General features: G+C 43.1%; 1 protein-coding gene and 1 long non-coding RNA gene across 3 annotated transcripts in view; one reads left to right on the top strand and one right to left on the bottom strand.

The window, feature by feature from the left end:
* Positions 1-20437, bottom strand: part of LOC137163426 (uncharacterized) — a 42383-nt gene extending 21946 nt beyond the window's left edge. The window contains exon 1 of the long non-coding RNA XR_010922715.1: positions 20237-20437. This is a non-coding gene — a long non-coding RNA (uncharacterized lncRNA). The remainder of the gene's footprint in view (positions 1-20236) is intronic.
* Positions 20208-24191, top strand: part of CDC16 (cell division cycle 16) — a 65974-nt gene continuing 61990 nt past the window's right edge. For both annotated transcript variants that reach the window (XR_010922714.1, XM_067563638.1), the window contains exon 1: positions 20208-20342. Coding sequence is in view for 1 of the 2 variants with exons in the window: in XM_067563638.1 (XP_067419739.1) it covers positions 20295-20342 (48 nt within the window). In the remaining variant the exon portion in view is untranslated. The remainder of the gene's footprint in view (positions 20343-24191) is intronic.

Genomic DNA, 24191 nt, shown 5'->3' with positions numbered 1-24191 from the left:
CTATACTTAAAAAATAAGTTGACCTAATATAGGTTGACTTACAGCCACCTCTGTAATTGGTGGCTGATGTCCACACTACCTTCCTTGGGTCGGTGGAGTGCATCCTCACCAGGAGCACTTCCACTGACCTAAGGGACAGTGTGGGGAGCTGAGAACCCTATCTCCCTGTGGGCTGCCCCCCGCCAGGGGCGTCTTCCCTCCCCTTTCCCTGCTGGGAGAAGCCAGCTGGGAGACTTCTCCCCTTTCCCTGCCAGGAGCCAGGGGAAGTTGCCAGGGACTTCTCCTCTCCCCTTTCCCTGCCAGGAGCCAGGGAAAGCCTTACAGGGCCTTTCCCTGCCAGGAGCCAGGGAAAGCCTTACAGGGCCTTTCCCTTCCCAGCTCTCCTCCAGAAGGAGCAGCCATGTCAATTTTATGGCTCAGCCGTGTAATTGACAAGGCTGCCCCATAACCAGACTTCTGGTTCTGGCTCCCAGCCAAGAGCGGAGATCAGCAACCCAGGCTGGAAGCGGGGCAAGAAGCCTGGGCTGCTGCAAGACCAGGCGGCTGGTCGGGGCATGAAGTCTGGGTGCTTCTCCACCTGTTCCCTGCCAGGGCAGCCTTGTCAATTACACAGCTGAGCTGTGAAATTGATATGGCTGCCCCCATTGACACTGCCGCACCCTAACTATGCGGACAAAATCCCTACACCTCTCCTCGAGGTTGTTTTATTTTGTCGAAAAAACAGGGCAGTTTTGTTGGTAGAGGGTTGATTTCAGTGTGTACACCGGTACTGTTCTGTTGACCAAAGCTGACTTTGGTCAACAAAACTCTAGTCGAGGATCAGGAACAGGATAGAAGAGGAAAATCAATGGGAACTAGTTAGATTGATTGCTCTTAATTTATATATTTTGGCCCAAAATCTCAAGTTCTTGAGCAGTTTTTATTTAGACAACACCTCCCTTGACTTCACTGATATAAGAACTTTTATTCAAGCACTTTACAAACTTTAGTTAATAAGGCCTGATAAGAGCTCTGTTCACCTAACCACTGATCTCCAGCCCTGAGTTGAACTCTGAGTTGAAATATGCTAACTGTTCAACAGTGCACGGCAGGACTAGGGAATGGTTTAGCTCAGGAAACCTAAAGTGCTTTCTCCTTATTATCTCCCTACTTTTCCTATTCCAAGAGGCATCCTAAAGACACCAAGTCCATGTGACACCTCATGATAATAATCGTGATATCAACATTACAAAAAGAAAAGTAACACCCCACCCCCACCCCAAGAAAAACAAACCCAACCAGCTGCATAAGGAAGCACATTTACAGAGGAAAAATAAAGCCAAAAGAAGAGAACATAAAATCTAAGAACATTTTCTGCAAGAGATATTAGACAATAGAGCTCTCTGATCATGACATTTATTTCACAAAATCCATTTAAGTGTTTTGTTTATACCTACACTCAAACTCAGGAGATGCTCAGCAGTGCACCATATAGGCTTGGCTTTTCAGGAATATGTCCCAGGTCAGGGCAACTGCACCTACATTTTCCCTCATTATTCCTGCAAGGGACCCACTCTCAGACTTTCAGCTCCCCAAATGTTGCCTTTCTTAGTGGAGACTCACATCTCACTCCCTTGAGACCAGCTATTTCCAGGCTGCACAGTTTCCGGCCTTCATTGTGTTATTCCCAGAAGAAATAGGTTGACCAAGCACAACTGCTTCCTTTCTCTTCAGAGATGGTTAACATTGTGACTGCCCATGCTCATGGAAACCACACAGCTCTTTTTATACAAGCCTATTTTATTCTTAAGGTAAATGCACTATAGAGAAAACATATTAAAGACATGCTAATAAGCTTACCAGAGCTCATCCCATCCTAACATAAGCTCTGGCAGGAGCAGTCCTTTCAAACCCTACCCAAGGGAAAGCAACATGCTTTTCAAAATGCTGACTCCTGTCTGATACCAGACAAAACCACATGTGGTTTTGTCTCAGCAGCGGATGGTGAACAAACTACCCAAAAAGAGGACTGTCGGGTTTAAAACCAGATGAATGGTCTGTCTGAGTTACACACAACTCCACAATAACACATACATAATTGCATTCTTTATACAATAGACCCCCAAAGGTTTAAACCTAATCCAGTAAGGTTTAACTTAATTCAATAAAGTTTATATTGCAGGAAATAGTCAGTCTGTCACAGCTTGTACCCTTGATGCTACACTTCAGCAATAAGTAACAACTATTTTATCCTGTGGTATGAGTGGTCTCTTCAGCAGGTCATGTCTGCCATGAAAAACTATGTTTTGGGGAAACAATGTGTAGATGCCGATTTTATTTTACATATTTTTGTGCACGTGAGAGAATAAAAGAACAGGATATAAAGAGGTTTCTGTCCCACTTCCTGTAGCATATTCTTTCTGTCTCATTTGTTGTAATAGGTATTATGCCCAACAACATTCTAAGCAATACAAGTTTTGCATATATGCATCTTATATTTTCTTTACCATCATTCTCATGTATCTGCTAAAAGAGGTGCATGAAAAATCTTATAATTATAAAAGTAAAAGATGAAAACTAGAAATGCGTGTGAGCTGGGATCCAATATAATCTATGGAAGATTGATTTGCATTGCCTTAATGCCGTACTTTTTATTGGCTGGTAACTCTTCTTTTGAGATTTTTGTTCCAGATTTTGTCTGCATGTTTGAAATTTAAATTCTTTATTGTACATAGGTCACATATGTATACTTGGAATAAATTATGCATCTGCTTAGCTATAATTGGAGACCACAGACATGCTCCTAGAATGCAAAAAGGTACAATTAATTTAGTCCAAAATGTTAGTAATTAAATAACATACCCTATAATTGGAACCTTCTGCTGACATATTTCATCTTTCAGAAATTAAAGAAATCCTAAAGCATTAGCAGAATGACTTTCTCTTAGTCTAATAATATTAAAAGGATTATTCAACACTAATGACAGGGCATGGAAAATTTTTCTAAAAGTAATCTGTCAGACCTTGCAACAACAGTCTCATACAAAAATATTGTATTTGGAATAAAAGTTAAACTGAATTACTTTAATGCAATATAGAACCCATTTCTAAATTTCATAGGGAAAAGTCTACAGATTTTGGGAAATACTGTACAGATACTTGTTTTATAGTGCTAGGTGTGAAATTTATACATGAACATACAGATCAGTACAACGTAACATGCATTGCCCTGTATGCCTGAGTGGGAGTATTTTTATTTATTTCTATATTTGCATAGTTGTACTTTGTTGTTACATGTTGTATTATGGGCCAAACATTACTTTTCTTAGGGGATTATTCAGGTGAGCCAGGTAAGAAGGACTGATCCTGTATACACATTTAAGGTTTGAGTACATGTTTTTATATTTCATGCATTCTTTTTTGAGGAGAGATTAGTTTTTATGTTCTTTGTGGTTTGGTTATGTGTCTTTTCTGTAAAATTAATAAACATTTTATAAATTAAGCCATTTGACAAAAATAGAAGTTAAAACTATTCCTAAATAATGAATAAAAAGGGTATACAAGTCAAGAAAAATTCCCAGTGAAAAAACAACACCTTCATTGTTGGGACATTTGGAATGAAATCCCACTTCAATAGGGCTAGAATTTCACCCTTGGTTCCTGCACTCTCAGAAGCTATTATATCTTCTTACATAAGGGAACTTCTTGCAGTGGCCTGCGTCAGCTGGAATCCCTTCTGCCTGCACTTAGGAGAATAACAGAGATGAAGCTTGTAAGTATCTGTGGCTCTTGCAAGAAATTTTAGTATTCACTCCTAGACTCTTGTTCAGAAAGACTTTCCATGGATTATAAATTTCAGTCATGGACTAAGTTTATCCCCAGTACAACTTTCACCTCAATGGGGATACATTAGGAATGAATTTGGCCCCACAAGCCTTCTCACTCTGCACACTCAGAGATGATGACTGCAATGGTTTAGACTTCAGATCATGAAGCTTCGCAAAATTGTATCTACATGATTTTCAGCTACTTTTAGAAACACTTTATTATACATGATCACATGGCCAAATTTTATTTGATACATAGGGAAATGGATAATTCATGGGCTTGATGGAGTTTTTCACCTGTAAGTCTCCAGTTCAAATTTGAAAGAGGTCATTAGTGCCTGACAGTCATTGTTATCTGACTACAACTTGATGGTCTATGTGAAAAGCATTAAAGGTATCAGTGTGTGTGTGGGCAGAGGAACAGGGGCATTCCTGGAAATGAGAAGTTTTGTGCTCTGTGTAACAATGGCTGTTGGTAAGGGAGCCTGGGCCCTCCCACTTCATCAGGCTCTAGCCCAGGGTGTGTCAGAAGCCATGAAGTCCAGAATCCAGGAATGCCTTAAGGCTGCCTCCCTAGGCCAATTCCTACCCACCAAAGTCTCACAGCTTGACTGAGGCCTGGTCTACACTGACAATGTAGGTTGAGGTAATACGGCTTATGTCGACCACAAAGTATGCGTCTCCATTGGCATGTCAGTTTCACCGACCTAAATCGTGGTAAAATTTGACTTAATAAAACCACCTCCGCAAATGGCGTTGAGCGGAGGTCGAATTCTGTAGGTTGAATGAGCATCACTGTAGGCAGAGTGCAACGTAAATTGACGTCATTGGCCTCTGGGAGGTATCCCATAATGCTCTGTTGTGATTGCTCTGCACATTCGCAGTCTGCTGCACTGTGGCCATGTAAACAGGAAATAGCTCCTCCCCACAAGCCCTGGGAAATTTTGAATTCCTATTTCCTGTTTGGTCAGTATGGAGAGAGCTTGCTAGCACAACTGATCATGGTGACTGCATGCCCCAAACTCGCTCCAGCCTGGAGTCGACCTGAGGTCTTGGATCTCATCGATCTGTGGGGCGAAGAGTCTGTTCTGGCTCAGCTCCGAGCAAGCAAAAGAAATTTGGATATCTACAAGAAGATATCTTGCAGCATGTTGGAGAAGGGGCACAACAGGGACGTGCAGCAGTGCCGCATTAAGATAAAAAAGCTGAGGCAGGCTTATCAGAAAACTAGGGAAGCTAACAGTCGTTCTGGCTCCTCATCCCAAACATGTTGCTTTTATGAAGAGCTGCACGCGATTCTTGGCGGAGACTCCACCACTATGCCACCAAACAGCGTTGATACCTTGGGGGAATTCAAGACCAGGATGAATGAGGACAAGTCTGTGGACGAGGAGGAGGAGAAGAGCAGAAGGCAGGCAAGTGGTGTACCCCTTCTCCCTGAAAGCCAGGAGCTGTTTGCAACACAGGAGCAGCCCACCCAGATGCAGGAACCTGTGACTGACCAGGATGCCAGGGAAGGCATATCTGGTGAGTATGTACTGCAAATTGCAAGTCTTTGGTTATATACCCAGTCCAGAATCTTGTACCAGCAGGGAAAAGTGGTGTGTATGGCGGTGGGGCTGTGCTTCCTCGTACTTAGTGTGCTTAAGCATTGGGTTTCTCCCCGGAAAAGTGCACAGGGATTCTCCAAGAATCCTCCATCCATATATCCAGGAAGCTTTCATATAGGTACTCTGCAATCCTTTGCAGAAGGTTTCTTGGGAGGGCAGCCTTATTTCTTCCACTGCGATAGGACACTTTCTCCTGCCGCTCTGCTATTAATTGTGCAGGCACCATTGCGGAACACAGCATAGCAGCATAAGGACCAGGCCTGTAGCCAGATGCTTGCAGCAAATCCTCCCTTTCAGCCTCTGTGACCCTCAGCAGGCTGATATCACTCATGGTTACCTAGGGAAGATGGCGCACATTTACAATACTTGTCCAAGAAAGCTTTTTAAAGTGTGTGTTATTACACAGCCGGGGATGGTTTCTTGGTTCAGCACACTGCAAGTCCCTAAGCAGGAAGTTGTTGCTATGGGCCCTGGGCATCCAAATGGGTTCCCATTTTTTTCCTCCAGAGATGGTTAACATGTACCCACTCCTCACCCTTTCTACCGCCTGTTAAAAGCTTGATCAATTGGGAGCCCGACATCCATGCTACTCTAGGGAGCATGGACTTGTGCAGCATGAGCACCAGAGATTTCCCTAACATAGATGCACTAGCCTCTTACTTACCATGGCTAGAACGGCACTCCGACCCCTGAAATAGTCAGACAATGGTATGCGGTTGTAGCCTTCCCTTAGGTATGTTCAGGAGAGTTATTTTTACATTGTAACATGGCTTTTCATCCATGGGATGAGTTAACAATGGGTACCTTGTGCTTTGTTTCCCTCACAGTGGACAATGTGGCCTTCAACACAACACATACTCCTGCAGAAGGCAGATAAGAAGACGGAAAAAAAAGCCAACCTGGGATGACATGTTTAACGAAATAATGAATGCCTCTGTGACTGCTGACACAGAGCTAAGGGCATGGAGGATTTCATTATCTGAGAAACTGAACATGGACATAGACACGAGGAAGGCAGCACAGGATTATGAGTGTTCAGCACAAGAAGAGATGTTGCGTATAATGCGTGATCAGTCAGACATGTTGAGGCATCTGGTTGAGCTTCAGGAAGCTCTGAGTCAAGACAGACTTCCTCTGCAGCCCCTGCAAAACTCTGAGCTAACACATTCTTTCCTAGCCTCCACCCCAAAGCGGTCTAGGAGGAGGCTGAGCAGGGTGCAGTACATGCTGCACGCCTCACCGGTTGAGGGGAGCAGAAACAGAAACAGAAACCTTTTAAGGAGTGGGAATTTGTGATTCTTTCATGTGTGGACAGCCAAAATTGACTCTATATCCCGGGCCCCCCACAATGCATGCGGAACATTCAATTATCTTCCATTTCCCCCCTCTGTGAAGGATCACCAACAAAAAAAGTACTGCTTTACAATTCATAACTGTTTATGTATTGATAAGAAGGGAATAAAGGAAGGGGGAAGTTGTGGGGGGGACTGGAATGGTGGGTGAGGAAGATGGGGGGTAACTGGATTGGTGTGGGATGGATAGGGGATGTGAAGTGAAAGCACAGTACAGATAAGCAATGCACATTACTGTTGTGTCTCATTGCAAAAGTGGTTTTTCAATGCTTCCCCGAGGCACAGCACTCTGTGATTGGCTCTCAGCATTGCAGTGACATCTGGCTGCTCAAAATTTGCAGCCAGCCTATCTGCCTCCACAACCCAACCTAATGGGAACTTCACCCCCTTTGTCTCACAGACATTATAGAGCACACAACAGGCAGAAATAACTATTGGGATGTTTTTTTCACTGAGGTCTAACCTAGTGAGCAGACTGCGCCAGCGCGCCTTTAAACGTCCAAATGCACGTTCCACAACCATTCTGCACTTGCTGAGCCTATTATTAAAATACTCCTTGTCATTGTTCAGGTGACTGGTGTAGGGCTTCATTAGCCAGGGGAGCAAAGGGTAGTCAGGATCCCCCAGGATCACTATTGGCATTTCAATATCACCAAAATTTATTTTTTTGGTCAGGGAAGAAAGTGCGCACCTACATCTTTTTGAGCAGACCTGAATTCCTAAAGATGTGCATGCCATGCACTTTTCCAGATCACCCCACACTGATGTCGATGAAGCGTCCCCTGTGATCCACAAGGGCCTGCAACACAGTTGAGAAGTATCCCTTTCGATTTATGTACTCTGGCAAGGTGGTCCGGGGTTAAGATAGGGATGTGTGTGCCATCTATGCCCTCCCCCCCCACAGTTTGGGAACCCCACTGCAGAAAAGCCTTCTACTATGTCCTCCACGTTTCCCAAAGTCACCACCCTTCTTAGCAGAAGTCTATTAATGGCCCAGCACACTTGTATCACAGCTGCTCCCACGGTGATTTTATCGACTCCAAATTGATTCCCAACTGACCGGTAGCAGTCTGGCATTGCTAGCTTCCACAGAGCAATGGCCAATCTCTTCTCCACTGCCAGAGCTGGTATTCATGTGTTTCAGGGCTGGGGAGAGCTCTCCACAAAGTTCAAAGAAAGTGGCCTTTCGCATATGAAAGTTCTGCAGCCACTGCTCATCATCCCACACCTTCATAATGATGTGATCCCACCAGTCACTGCTTGTTTCCCGAGACCAGAAGTGGCGCTCCACCAACTGCAAATGGTGCACAACAGCCTGCAGTAAACGGGAATTGTTTCGCTCTATGGCTTGTAGCAAGGCAACCTCTGTAACACCACAATTTTCAGCGGTGCGGCTCCTGTCTCGCCCCTGAAAATACTGCAGAATAAGTCGTGAGGTGTTCATGATGCTCACAATAATAGTGCAGAGCTGAGCGGGCTCCAATCTCCCTCCAGAAATGGTGTGTGCATGGCAAAGAGTGAAGCGTTTGAAAAAAATGGTGCAAAAAGGCGATCATCTGTTTGGACTGGGACAAGAAGGGATGGAGGGAAGGGAGTACATTGCATCATGGGAAGACAACAACCTTCTCAAAAGCCTCTGCAGCTAGTTGTACTGTGGGATAGCTACCCATAGGGCACTGCTTTGATTGTCGACCCAAGCACGACTAGTGGGGATGCAATGAGCATGGTGTGATCATGCTCCTCGGACTTCTAAAATTCGGCAGGTGAAAGTCGATTTAAAATAAATCGACTTCACTCCGCAGCATAGACATACCCTCAGAGTAGATAAGAAAAAGAGTAACTGAATCTTCAGCCCTTCTAGGCTCAGCAGGCAGGCTCTCTTTTTTTCCCTCACGGGAAAGGCTTCTGCAATGCCCTTCTTCAGCATCTCTCAGGGTAATTTCCTCTCCTTGCCTAGTCAGCCCCTTTCTGAGCTGCCTGGCTTCCTTCCTTTTAAGATCCACTTCTAGCTGAAGCATGCACTCCAGGTGCGGATGGGCAGGGTCATCTTGGCCCAGCATTGCTCCTTAACCCCTTCAGTTCCATTGTGGGGTTTAATACACCTCATCACATGCATTACTTCACACTTATCAGCACTGAATTTCATCTGCCATTTTGTCACCCAGTCACCCAGTTTTGTGAGATCCCTTTATAATTTTTCACTGTCAGCTTTGGATGTAACTATCTTGAGTAATTTTGTATCATTGCAAGTTTTGTCACCTCACTGTTCACTCCCTTTTCCAGATCATTAATGAATATGCTGAATAACATAGGTACCAGTATAGATCCTTGGGGGACCCCGCTATTTAACTCTCTCCAATGTGAGAGAGGTAAATTCCTATCCATTGTTTCATATCTTTTAACCAGTTACTGATCCATGAGAGGACCTTCCCTCTCATTGCATGACTGTTTACTTTGCTTAAGAGCCTTTGGTGAGGGACCTTGTCAAAGGCTTTCTGAAAGTTCAAGTATACTATATCCACTTTTGTCCACGTTTTTGATCCCCTCAAAGAATGTTAATAGATTGGTGAGGCATGATTTCCCTTCACAAAAGCCGAGTTGAGTTTTCCCTATATATTGTGTTTATCTATGTGTCTGATAATTTTGTTCTTTACTATAGTTTCAACCAATTAGCCTGGTACTGAAGTTTGGCTTACTGGCCTGTCATTGCCAGGATTGCTTCTGAAGCCTTTTTTTAATAATAGGCGTTACATTAGCTACCCTCCAGTTATCTGGTACAGAGGCTGATTTAAGCAATAGGTTACATACCACAGTTAGTAGTTCTGCAATTTCATATTTGAGTTCCTTCAGAACTCTTGGGAGAATACCATCTTGTCCTGGTGATTTATTACTGTTCAGTTTATCAATTTGTTCCAAAACCTCCTCTACTGACACCTTAATCTGTGACAGTTCCTCAGATTTATCATCTAAAAAAAAAAAAAACGGCTCAGGTGCTGGGATCTCCTCAATATCCTCTGCAGCAAAAACCAATGCAAAGAATTAATTTAACGTCACAAAACAGCCTTGTCTTCCTTGAGTGCGCCGTTAGCACCTTAATCATCCAGTGGCCCCGCTAGAGAGACCAAATTCCCTTCTCATTCCCAGAAGCCACCAACCCAGTTATTTATGGATAAATAGCATATTCACCATTGGGAATCACCTTTTTAAATACAAGTTTGGGGTACAGGATACATAAACCCCTCCTTTTAGTAATTTACATGTACTTAAAATACACCTATCTGCTTGTACCTTTTACATCAGTCTGGTGCCTACGCTGCACATCATGACCAGCATTTCTGTTATCTCAAAATGAGGGACATATGGAAAATTCATAATACAAATCTGGACACACCAATTAGACTGAAAGACTTTCAAAAGGGAAAAAAAGAAACCAATTAAAACAGATATCAGTCACTGGTGCTCAGAAAGACTGCAGGATAAGAAAATTGTAATGTTAATTAATCAATTGATGCAAGACTGGAAAGTGTTCTGAAAACCAGGCAAAACACTGCACAGCAATGGAGAACCTCTTGAACACTAGAGGGCAGGAGATCATCTTTTAAAATCTTAAGTCTGACACAGCTTGAACAGTTGCTCTTTAATTGGATCAAGAGTGCTACAGAGTAGGAAAAATGCCTGTTCGATCTTGGTAAACGTCAGGGTTTTTAAGTCCCCAACTCTGGCTTAAATCATTTCTCCAGCCCTAGATCATGGCTATTTAATGGACGACAAAATATCCTTTTAGTAATACTCCCCAGTTTTGAACTATAATGCTTTCGCTTCTATCATGAAGTTGGTATTCCTAGTAAGTAGTCTTAGTAAGTGGGGCTTCAGTTGAAGTTAGGCTATATTTTTTCACCTCCTTGTCATGAGCTTTATATGCTCCCTGGTAGCATTAACCTTACACCATGCTTCAAATTAATCAGGCTTCCTTATACACTTGATGCTTACCTATAGGTTTTTCACAAGACTCTCAATGGTTTTACCCTAGACAGCTGGAACCAGTGGTCTGGCTAGATGCAACGCCTTTTGTGACTAGCTGTATTGGGGAGGAGAATCTTCCCAGGCAGGTGTGGATCCACTTGTACTCAATAAGAATGAGTGTATTTGCTTCTTTTAAATAAAAATACTGGGTTTGAGAGCAGACCATTTGGAAAATACACAACGAGCAGTCACAGAACATTCTTAAATCTCCAGGTCTACACTTCAAACTAAATAAACGTGCATCTTGTTAAGCAGAGAATTGTTGGTTCAAACAATTTAGAAGCTGTGCTAGCAAAGCCAGCAGTACATGTAGATTGCAGTTACTTCCAGGTGTCCTTTTTATTTCCTCTTCTCCTCCTTAAAACTTTTTGTCCTAGTAAAAATATGGAATGGGTGATATTACTTATACTGTGGAAGCACACAAAGTCCATAGTCAGGATTAGAATCCTATTATGCTATATACCATATGAACACATTGGTTGATTTGGTCCGTGCTCCAAAGAGCTTATTTACTATCTACTTTAAGACAAGATGCAAAAAGTGAGATAGCAACCAATAGGGGAAGAGAAGGACAAGGTTAACAGTAATAAGATGACATGGTTATATAGGCTAGCTACGTGCAGAACTTGATAGATTTTGTCTCTCCCTTTTTTAGCACCAGATTATGGAGCCCTTACTCATGCTGGGAAGCGCTTACTCAGGTACTTCCAATGGTATAAATCACCATCTGGCCTTTAATGACTGATCTTTTGTCTCTGTTTTTCTGTTATGTTACAGACCAAATTAAAGTTTCTACTGCAGAATAGTATAACAATACTAAATAACAATACTCTTAAGAAACCTATAACAGGTGTTTTTACCAGTTGTGTTAATACTTTAATATATTGGTATGGTTTATTCATCAGAAAATTATAATGTCATTCGACATTTTGAAAATAACCTGGTATTTCTTTTCTCTTAGTTCTTACAATGTAATTTATTCATAACTATTTATGATTTGTTTTTGTGAATGTTACTTATATTTTTAAACTATCTCCCACAAACGCACCTACCAGCTGACACTTCAGCACTCAGGATAGATAGGTCACTGGCACTTTCTGACCCTCATGCATTAGCATAGTGTGATTGTATTTCTGGGGACAGTCAGTCACCTTTCAGAAGAATGATTTAAATTTGTTCAAAGAACAATGAGAGTTTACAAAAAAAAAAAACAGAACTGTTTGCAGTTCTGTTTTTTTTTTTTTTTTTTTAAATCTCATTGTTCTTTGAACAAACCTAAATCTCCCCTGAAAGGTGACTGACTGTCCCCAGAAATACAATCTGTCTCTCTATTTTTCAGTATCCTTTAATTTTAAACAGGAGTCTTTAAACACCATTTTAAAATAATTCAGTATATTTTACTTTTTTTTAAATCTCCTTTTTTGTTTTACTGATGTGCTGTATTGAAGAATCTATTCACGTTCTATAAGCTGATAAATTCTCCAGCTGCAATTCAGTGGCTGAAACTGGCCCTGGAGTGCCTTATCTCACTATTTTATTATCCAAAACATCTAAAAAAAACCCCCAACCAAATGTTTCCCAGAAAACACTCAAAACCAAGATCTAGTCAGGTTAGATAAGTACAGTGTTACACATGACCTCTTTCATAAAAGCTGCACATAAATCTTCCAAAAGAGAGAACAAGTCAAGCTAGACAAAGAGCTCTACAGAACACACTTTCGTAGAAAAATCTCTTTGAAGTTTACAACTAGTTTGTCTTGTTTCTAATCTCAGTCTCCTTTCTTGCTTTCTGCCCATGATGGAGCTTCTTTAGAAAGCAGTTAAATGTCCACACTAGCAAATCATCATTGAACTGAAGCCTGGGACTCTATCCTTGAAGCAGGAGATGATTGTCTTACATATATTACAGAAGTGCCAATCAATATCTAGGCCCCATTATCCTAGGCAAGGTAGCAACAGTCCCTTCCCTAAATGCCTTTTAATCTGATTATGGAAGTTCTGTCAGCATTCTCAAACTCTCTGTATTTAGGCTACAGGATGGACTAGATGGGAAATTAAACTTCTATACGCTAGCTTTGATACAAGCCTCAACACCTTGTCCCATGTTCCTTTCCTAACAAACCACTGCCACTCTAGACAAAAATGTGTAGAATGTGCTGTTTTGCAGAACTTGTTTAATTTAAAATGTTGTCACACATATTAAGAAGTTATAAAAAGGCACATAGGCTGTTTATGTGAGGTATGAATAAACATTTTCATATTTTATTTGGATGGTTCAAGCTAAATATAAGGTACACAAAATACTCTATAAAATTATATATATGAGAATCAACCACTGCTGAAATGCAGCAACTGCAAGGGCATGACGAGATGGTTGTTAAATAGTGAGCAGAAACACAGCACATTTAGGATGGTAAGACTTTAAGCTGAAGCTTACGGAAGGCAATGAAATCAGTAGAAAGACTCTGAATGAGCTTTGGAGTGGGCCCAAAGTAAATAAGAATATCTTAACACTTCTTTTCATTCATTTGCAGAATTATATTTACAATACATTCTGTAGCTGCAAACTGTTGCTCCAAAATGTCACCTTGCAAATGCATCAGGTCAGGAAGACTGATGACATCCACGTGTGTTGCCACAGAATGATACTCAACATCAACCAGTATGACTACTTCCACAGGTAAACTTTATCATCACTCAAAGCTATGAGGTGCTCCTGCTCTTGGTAAGGAAATTTAGTTGCATCAGGCTGTAGACATCATTCAAAATCCCCCTGAATATCTTCTAAAGAAGGTCATTGGTAATCAAATACATGAAGGTTCTTATCTTCATTTTAAGAAATCACTTAAAGATGCTAACACTGCTTCTAATATTTAAAAATTCTGGCAGCTGATCAAATTGAGTGAAGAACCATTGTCAGGAAGAGAATAACTATATTTAAGGAGACCACACTGGTAAATCACAGACCTGTTCTGACTCCAGGCCAACTAGGATTTCTTACCTCTTTCTTATCACCTTGGTGCTATGCTGGGAACTGAATCCCCAAAATAAAACAAACAATGTTTACATTAATTCCAAAATAAATGTACTGTAGAACCTCAGAATTATGAACACCAGAGTTACGAACTGACTGGTCAACCACACGTCTCACTTGGAACCTGAAGTATGCAATTAGGCATAAGAGACAAAAAAAGCAAATACTGTACAGCATAGTACTGTGTTAAAACAAACTAAAATAAAGGCGAGTTTAAAAAAGATTTGACAAGGCAAGAAAACTCTGCTTGTTTCATTTAAATTAGTGTGCAGAAGAAAAATGCTGCTTTTAGCCATTTTAAAGTTTCAAAGTTGTATTAAGTCAATGTTCAGACTTACAACCAACCTCCACTCCTTAAGTGTTCATAACTCCGAGGTTTTACTGTATAATAATAAGACCAGATTCCCTTCTCCAGATCTGATCTTTTGTACTGTTCAGATGACAGAACAAGGAGCAATGGTCTCAAGTTGCAGTGGAGGAGGTCTAGACTGGATACTAGGAAAAACTTTTTCACTAGGAGGGTGGTGAAGCACTGGAATAGGTTACCTAGGGATGTGGTGGAATCTCCTTCCTTAGAGGTTTTTAAAGGGCAGCTTGATAAAACCCTGGCTGGCATGATTTAGTTGGGGTAGGTCCTGCTTTGAGCAGGGAGTTGGACTGCATGACCTCCTGAAATACCTTCCATCACTAATCTTCCATGATTCTATGAAATTATCCTTTTTAACATCTGGGAACTGCAGGGACCTTCCGGGGACGGCGGCTGATGGCGGGGATCCCCAGAGCTCTCAGCAGCTGTAGAGGGCCCCGCAGCTCACAGACACTTGGGCAGCGGGGGTGGAGGGAGGCACACAGCTCACAGATGCAGTGGGGAAGGCCACAGATCCAAGATACTGGGTGGCAGAGGGTAGGCCCCACAGCTCCAAGCTGAGGGCAGCAGAACGACCTTGTAGCTCTGGGGTCCCTCTGCCACCCACGGCAGTCTGAGCTCCAGGGTCCCCACCATCCACAGCAGCTGACCCCGCAGCCCCAAACCACTATGTGGGGACCCCGGAATCTGGATCCCTGAACCAGTGAAGGCGGCAGCCCCACAGCACCAAGCCACGGGCAGTGGGGGTACGTCAGAGCCCTGGGGTCCCTCGGCTGCCTGCGGCAGCTCTGAGCTCCAGGGTCCCCACCACCCGCAGCGGCTGATGGCTGAGGCCCTGGACCTCTCAGCCACCACAGGTGCTCCCAGGCACAGCAGGGGAACCCCACTGCCCCCAGCTATTGTGAGCGGCTGGGGGACTCCACAATCCTAAGCCACCACTGGGGAACCCTGGAGCAGACAGCAGGGCCCCCCACCCCAGCTCCCAGCCACTGTCCCCCCTCCTCCCCTCTTTGGCAGCTCCCAGCTGCCACCCTGTTATTTTTAGTAAAAGTCACAGACACATAATGGACTTCCCGTAAAGTTTTGTTTACTGCCCGTGACCTGTCCCTGGCTTTTACTAAAAATAACCATGACAAAATCTTAACTTTAGTCATGGTCCATTCAAGTTGGAAATTACAACAGCAGCAGTAGCAAGTTTTCATGGCTGCGTGCACCAAGAAAAGTAAAAAAATACTAGACTGAGAACAGAGCAAGCCCAAAACATCTAATCTTTCTTCCCAGTATATCTAGTTTGGCTTGTCACCTTAACTGTTTTTAGGCTGAGCCTCTGTCTCTGGTATCCTTTTCAATCTTATTTTGCTTATTAGCCTACATAGCCCATTAAAGTACCCCACAGAGCAGTCTAAGGAATAGAAGACTGAAATGTAAATCCCAATTAAGAAAAAACTTTGACCCCTAGGGTCAAGTTATCCTCTTACATGCACACCTGCACAATCTCATTAATTTAAACAAAGTGACAACTCAGGCTATGTCTACATTACCACTTATGTCAGTATAACTTATATCAGGGGTGTCAAACATACGGCTCGCCAACCTTTTTGGTCCGGCCCCTAGTGGCAGCGCGCGCTGCTGCGACATCTCATGGCATTGTGCTCTCTGGCGGCATCGCACGCTGCCGCCAGAGGGTACAACGCCGCGAGATGTCGCGATAGCGCGTGCTGCCGCCAGAGGGTACAGTGCTGCGAGATGTCGCAGCGTCACACGCTGCCACGAGATCTGTGTACTTTGGCGGCAGCACGTGGAGCGCTGTGTGCACGAAACACAGCGCTCCAAAAGGCGGGAGAGGGACAGTATGGTCTTGGGCCTGATATCTAGCAAATAAAATACAATACTACATAAAAATGGTTATGCCTAGTATTTCAATTTATGGTATGTACGGCCCACCTGAAGTACTTTTAATTCAAATCTGGCCCGCCATAGCAAATGAGTTTGACACCCCGACGTATATAGCTCAGGGGTATGAATGTTCCACCCTGCTAAGTGACATAAGTTACACTGAGATAAGCACTAGTGTGTTATGTTGGTGAAAGAGCTTCTCCTGCTGTCATAGCTAATGCTGCTCACAGGGGTGGGTTTTTTTATGCTGGGGGGGGGGGGGAGGGAAGCTCTCTCCCATCAGCATACAGCATCTTCACCAGATGCGCTGCAGCAGTGCAGCTGTATCGGTGAGCTGCGCCGCTGCAGCGCTGTACATGTAGACATGTCCTCAGCTTGTCTTAAGTATGACCTCTACACAAAGGGTTGCCTTTTGTTGCCCTAATTTTTTGTTTCTAAATGGACTTATCCACAAACTTTCATATTTTATTGTGATAAAAAAAAAAAAAACCCTCTCATTTCTTTAGAGTATCTTTTTCTTTGTTTGCTTCCAAGGGAGAATGATTAAAACACCTTTGGTATATATAATAAATAAAACATATGTGATAAATATATAAAATCATTAAATACAAATATAGTGTGAGTGATATAGAAGAGGACAAAACTTCCATTAAAAAAAGAATCCATTCTGAAGAAGAGTCAGATTCTGATTTCACATATACTGGTATAACTCCATAATTAATCTCTAAAGGTCACTAGAGTTACTCTGGATTTATAACATTGTAACAGATCAAAGTCAGCCTGAAAGAACAAGTAAAGAAAATAATTCTTTAATTTAAAGGGGAATTAAACAATAATACATTTACAACCCACGGTTAACAATATAAAAAAACCCAGAAGATAAATCCAAGTAAAACAGCCTGGAATAAGCATAAAATTAGGTTAGTATATTGTGGGCAAGAGTCTTCCAAAAACAACAGTCAAACAGTAGATTCAAGAGTCCATTATAAAAAACAATATCATATTACTCAGCCCATCTAGCATTCACAGACCAGAGCAAGGTGTTTACTCCTGTCTGAAAATGCAAGTATTTTCTAAGAGAATGCTGGTAGAAGACAACTAATGGAACCATTTGTGATGCCTAAGCCATCTCCATGGGAGCAAGGGCCACTCCACTCCCAAGCAGATCTCAAACACAAACCATATGCTACATAGTGTCAAAACTCCCTGGAGTTTGTCTTTATTAATTCAACATAAAGGTAAGCAAACCCTTTCCCCAAAGTTAGCTGTTCCTGATGTTTCCATTGAAGGACTTCAACCCACACTCTAGAATCTCTCTCACCACTCCCTCTTTCCTTAGGGATGTGACCCATCTGCCTCAGTGAGCCAGCAGAACCCTCTTAGCACTTTCCCATCAGGACCAACATCTGCCTATAAGGTGAAGATGTTTCAGGCAAACATGGCCGGTCTGATATATTCCCCATTATGAAGGGCCTAGTACAGCACCTCTGCTCCAATTACAATACTGCTCAAACACAAATGAGGAAGCTTCTTTATGAAGGAAGGAAAGTCTTTCAATAGGTAAAATCTGATATACAAAAATAATTGAAATGAATGGAAACAGCTTCAATTGTATCCCATAACATTAACAACCATCCACCTCAAAAAGGATATTTTGAGACAGGAAAAATGAAACCAGAGGTATTTGCCAACACTGGGAAGCTATAAATACAGATATTTGGAGAAAAAGAAATAGGGCAAACCTTTTGAGGCAATTCAGATGCTCTGCAGGGAAAAACCGTTTTAGAGGAAAATGAAAAAAAACAGAAGACCATTAAAATTTTAGCTTACAGCATCTGCTTCTGCAAAACTGTTTTTTAATTGGCTTACTGGACCATTTTGACAATGTCACATGACAGATTCCTTTTACAAAGCAGTAACGTATCAACGTCTCTTGAAAATAATGTTAATAAATATAAAAATGAAATAGTGTAACATATTGTCAAATTCAGATAAGTAGTAGTGATAGCAAAGGATCCAATATTCAGATAGGCACTATTAAAACTATAAGACATAATCAGTGGAATGATATTTACCTATATCAAATCACACACCACACACGATACGAAATACTTGATTACAGACAACAGATTGCAAGCTCTTTGGGGTAGGGACCATCTTTTGTTCTGTTTGTACAGCACTTAACACAGGCCATGGTCCATGATTCATGCTACGGTAATAAATACATAAATAAATAAACAACAGACTTCAAGAATTTGTTAAAATCAACAAGTTTAAGCACATCATCTCTGTGCCAAAATAATCATAGGGTATTGAGATGGCCAAAGAAACTATTCAGACAATTAAAAATCTTTTCAAAAAAGCTAAACAAGACAATAAAGCTTATTATCTAGCCTAAATGGATCTAAGGGAAAAACTAATAAAAGAATTGACCTGCCTATTATATAAGCTAATGGACAAATGAACAGGAACTTTGCTTCCCACTTGACAGCAGTTATTTAAACATCAACAAATATCCGACTTACAAATGCAGCTGGAAGAAAAGCAAAAACAAAACAAAACACTTTACTGTTACTAGGGCGCTACCAAATTCAAGGCTATGAAAAATGCATCATTGACCATGAAATTTGGTCTCCCCCATGAAATCTGGCTATTGTTGGGGCAATCAGATTTCCCAGAGCTGGCCAGCTGCTGCCCAGGAGCCCAGCTCTGAAGGCAGCACCGCCACCAACAGTAGTGCAGAAGTGAGGGTGGTATAGTAATGGGAGTGGGGGCATCACGGGGGAGAGACCAGCCTTACAGGTTGTTGAGTGGGCTACTGCCCCTGGAGCCAGGGAGGGGAAGGTGGTGCAGAAGTAAGTGTGACAATACCATTGTGCTCCAGCATCTAATCTGAAGGATATAACTCTGCCATTACAGTTGAGCAGTATTTGCACATCTACAACACTTTACTTTCCAGTCATCACAAGGACATTTGCATCTCGTCATTACTATTTTCCAGTCTTGGCCTTAATGCTATGACATTCTTTTGAAAAATTATTTTCCCCATCATTTTGTGGCACACTTGACCCAATGCCAAGAAAATATTTTGATTTGCATTCCCAGCCACAGCCAGCCATTTGCTATGTGGACTAACTGCTCTTTCAGCGTTGGGTCACTTGTGAGCCCAAAACTGCCTTTTCCAATATCACTGCCATGCCTCTGCACAACAGTGGTTCGTATTTCAGATTAAATAATGCCACAGGAAGAGAGCTATTCTAGTCATTAATACTAACGCACAGCAGGTAGCACAAGTGTGCTGTTGCTGGGGAAGGAGTTCAGCCCTCACTCAGCATTCCCTGGACCTTTTAAATTGAGTAGGAAGTAACAGAGGAGGAGGAAAAGTTATCCCCTATTAATAATCAATACTTTGTAAGGTGCTGAATAGTGCCAATTCCCAGCATTCACAACCCCCCAGTCAGGCCTTCAAAGATACCATAGGATTAAATAAATAACAATACCACCACCACCACTTAGGGTGACCAGCTAGCAAGTGTGAAAAATCAGTGGCGGGGAAGAGAGAGGGGCCATAATAAGCACCTGTATAAAGACAAGGCCCCAAATATTGGGACTGTCCCTAGAAAAGCAGAACCTCTGGTCACCCTAACACCACTGCACTTTAGGAACTTTGTTTCTCTTCAATTGTGTCTTAGTTTAGGGTGCCGAGGGTCAAGCTTTCCCTATTGTGCTGGGACTGGGGGGTGTATCTTGTGATGAATGCGGAGGCTCTGCCTGAATAACAGGACTCCAGGAGCTGGAGCCTTCAGAGCAACAGGGCAGTAACGTCACAAGCATTGGCAGCGCAGGGTTGTAGTGGGTCACCCTCCTCCGCCCCCACTTTCCTCTTCCAGGGCCCCGCCTCAGGAGCGAGCTGGACAGCGCCGAGCAACCGCAGCCGCCACCGTCCCGTCGTCTGGTGCGGCGGCCGGCTCTGCGCGCTCTAGGAACCGTCCGTGCGGGGAGGCGTTTCTGAGGGGAATGAGTTTGAGCGTGACACCGGAAGGAGGGACATTCCCACGCGGGACGCCTAGAGCTGCCGGCAGAGAGCGAGAGCGAGAGCGAGCGGCTGGTGGGAGCCTGGGCTTGGCGTGTGATAGCGAGGCCGTTACCTGAGCGAGCGGCGCGTGCGGACCACCCCGAGGCCACCCCACTCGCGCGCGCAGGGAAATGAACCTGGAGCGCCTGAGGAAGCGGGTCCGGCAGTACATAGACCAGGTGAGCGGGGCGGGACGGCGCGGCCGGCAGCACCTAACCTTGCAGCCTCTTCCTTCGCTCAGAGTGAAGCCCCCCACGCCGTGTGAGCGGCTGGCTGCCTGCGGGGCCCGCCGCCGGAGATGTGCGCCGCCGGGCGGGGCCTGGGGCGTGTCTCCCTCCGACCGGGGGCCCTAGCAGCGGGGCGTGTCCCTAGGGCCGGCGGGCGGGTGGGAGCGCGAGCCGGCCGTGTAACGGTCTGCGCTGGAGAGAGAGAGAGAGAGAGACACGCGGGCTAGGTGCGCGCGCGTGCGTGTTTCTGTGTCGTGCCAAATAGCGTCACAGCGAAGGGCTCCGGCCGTTATTGCCGTTTCAGGGGTTCAGAGGGGGCACTGGGTGGCCCCGTGCCCCCCGTCCGGGCAGTGATTGCAGTGTGACCTGGAGGGTCCCTGCTGCATTATTTTTCTGGGTGCTGAAGTTAAGTTGACTGGTCTATAAATTCCCTGGCTTGTCCTTATTTCCTTTTTTATAGATAGACACTTGATTTGCGTCTCCCAGGCCTCTGGGATCTCTCCCGTCCTCCACCAGGTCTCAAAGAAAATCCCTAGTAGCACACCGATCTCTTCAGTAGTCACTTCTTTAACTCTTCTAGGATGTGTTTTGTCAGGCTCTGCTCACTTGAAGACATCTAACCTATCTAAGGCCTTGTCTACACTACCACTCATGCCAGCAAAACTTTTGTCACTCAGGGATGTGAAAAAACACCTCCTCTGGGCGACATAAGTTTTGCCAGCATAAGCATTCGTGTGGACAGCGCTGTGTTGGAAGGAGAGCATCTTCCAGCGACATAGCTACTGCTGCTCGTTTAGGTGGTTTTAAGAGCAGCTACACAAGTGCTCTTACAGCAGCACAGCTGTATTGGTACAAGTTTTAAGTGTAGACCAGCCCTAAGTGATTCTTAACCTGTTATTTCCCTATTTTAGCCTCAGATCCTACTTATTTCCACTGATATTCACTCTGCAAGTTGTCCGATTACTGCTAACCTTTTTGGTGAAAACAAATGAAAAAGGCATTAAAAACTTCAGTAATTGCTGTGTTTTCTATAATTGTCTTTCCTTTCTGATTAAGTAATGGGCCTATTTTGTCCTTGGTTTTCCTCTTGCTTCTAATGTATTTGTAAAATGTTTTCTTTGTTACCCTTTTGTCTTTAGTTAGTTTAATCTCTTTTTATGCCTTGGCGTTTCTAATTTGTGCCTACATGCTTATGTTATTTTTCATGTTTGAAGCACTCTAATTCTATGATAGATGTCATAGAAAAGCCAGTACGGAAATTAGGAATTGTCTTCAGAGCAGGGTTTAAATAATGTGCAGTAAATAAGGCTTAGCGCCATGCGTTGATCAAGGAGGTGAAAACAGAATATTGCTGTTCATCCTGTGCACTGGAAAAAAGCTCACTAGAATTTTTTTAAATTGCAAATGGAAAAAAGTGTTTTTAATAACTTTATTGTTAGATATAACTTAAAAAAATAGGCTGAGGCAGATAACCAGCATGGAAAATTTTGGCCCAAATGGTTAAAATTTTGTGAAGTTATAAGCAGTTGAAATCAGGGCCTTATACTGGGATGTGTTGGACAACCTTAATAATAAGCTGTGCTGTTAGTGCTTCCTATAATAATTACGTCTCACATTTTTCTAGCACCTTTCTTTTTGAAGTTCCTAAAGCAATTTAGCCTTATAGGTTTCATGTAGTCCCTTCTGGGATGGGGGAACAACGTGGCACAGGACGTGCTGTGCAATAATGTAGGTGGGGAAGAAATTTTGTCCAAGTACATCCTGCTCTTTATTGGAAGAAAAAAAACCCCACTGTGGGATCTTTAAAATCCATGCAGAGCAGCCAGGACTGGGCCTCTGTTTTAAAATCAGTGTGAAAAATTCCCATATGTTGTGAATATTGCTTCATTCAGATCCCAAATTCTTGTATAGTCACTAACAACACAATTAATGCAGAGTTAAGATTGCCCAATGGTATCTTGTGCTCTTCCAAAACATCAAATTAAAAAAAACTCAAACTTCTGAAAACCAGGAAATAAAGAGTTAAGGTACATGCCCACTCAACCTTACCTGTGCCTCCTGGAGCTGATGTGATGGGATCCCCAGGGTTCAACCTGAAACTGGGGTACTGCTGTAATCCCTTAACTTTCCAGACTGGGCTGTCTCTCAATGCTTTGCTAGTGACAAGCCGCAAACCCCTCCAAGTGCTGTTATCACCTAGCACAACAGCATGTGGAGCCCCATACCCAGCTAAATTACATGAATGCTCTCTGAGCCACTCATGAATCACACAGAGAAAGGCACCAGCCGATTTCCCCTCAGCTCCCTAGCTTTCCATACCAGAACTGTACCATCTTGCCCTGGTCAGAAGCCTGATCAGTGTAAATTTATTACCCAGTCCGCCCCCTCCCTCAATGTGGAGAGGACATACACAAGCCTTTATAAGCTGAGCTGAGATTTCCCAAGCACTTCAAGCAAAATACACTGTTTTAGGTAAAATATAAAACAGATTTATTAATTACAGAAAGATACATTTTAAATTATTATAATGGTAGGCATGAAAGGTCAGAGATAGTTACCAAAGAAGATAGAAGGTAAGCACTCTATCTAAATCTTAAACCTTATTGCACTAGGCAATATTTAGATCAAGCAATTTTCTCACCCCACTGGATGTTACAGATCTTAATACACAGGCTTCTCCCTTAAACCTGGAGCCAGTCTCCTCAGTTGAAGTTTTTGTCTTCCCAGCATTCTTGTTGCTTCCAGCATAGGTGGGGGAGGAGAAAGGCAAAGGCATGAAGCCACTGTCCCTTATTTTATACCTTCAGTCCATGTGCCTAGAAAATACTAGCCCAGGCATGTCCTGGTGGGCTTTGCTGAGTCCCAGAGTTGAGCAGTCCCCATTGTGTGGTGTTTGGACAACTGTTACTGAATTGTAAATCCCTTGATTACAACTCCTCTGCTGATTAATGGTCGTTTAACACCCTCCTAAGAGTGGTTCACCATCTAGCAGTAGAGATTCTCAAATTTATAACATATTTCAGTAACAAACATACAGCAAAATGTTATAACGTCATACTAACTATATACATATTTGGACAGAACACTTGGTTTTACCAGATCATGACCTTTCATATTATATCTTGACTTACATGGCATGCTTTGTATGAACAATCACAACCATATACAAGTAATGAACAAGGGGTTACAGAGTGCTACTTTGAGGTACAGTGTGTCACAGCTGGCAATAGCCCACTGAGAATTATCTGTGTGCTGTCCAGCTACATTTACTGTGTTAAGTGCAGCTGTATTGAATATTGGAGGGATTAGTTGGAGCAGCTTGTCAGAACTATGCTATGGGGCAGTCTTGGGAGCTGAGCCCCTCACCTTAATGCTGTGAGTGTGAGAGAGAGAGAGAGAGATGTGCATGTGTATCTTGAGAGATCCAGTATGCCTTATTTCAGCACTAGGTTGGGTCAATAGGGGGATACATGGGTCTTCTTGCCTTTGGGATTGTCAGCAGTTAGGTGAGAGATGAGTGTGGCCTATGAGTTTAATGATGGTTAAGTGAAGCTACCATGTTTTGGCATTATGTGTATAAGGATGAGATGACTGTAAAAGGGTTTGTAAGTTTTAGCAGATGTGGGTTTCTTCTGGAGTAGAATAAGTGTTTGAGGAGAATGTGGGGCTGAGAGGCAACCCTCGCCCTAATCGTTCCCACATGCCCTACCAGCCACCTCCATATCAGCCACCTCCTCCTCCACCTCTTCTGCTTTCAGGCTCACTCCACTAGGAGAAATGGCAGTTCTGAGATGCCATCTG

This window comes from Emydura macquarii, unplaced genomic scaffold (genome assembly GCF_026122565.2).
Source record: "Emydura macquarii macquarii isolate MOO-44397 ecotype Brisbane River unplaced genomic scaffold, CSIRO-AGI_Emac_v2 contig_2531, whole genome shotgun sequence".
Lineage (NCBI taxonomy): Eukaryota > Metazoa > Chordata > Testudines > Chelidae > Emydura > Emydura macquarii.
The sequence above is the reverse complement of the archived record's forward strand: the minus strand, read 5'-3'. Positions and strand labels throughout refer to the sequence as shown.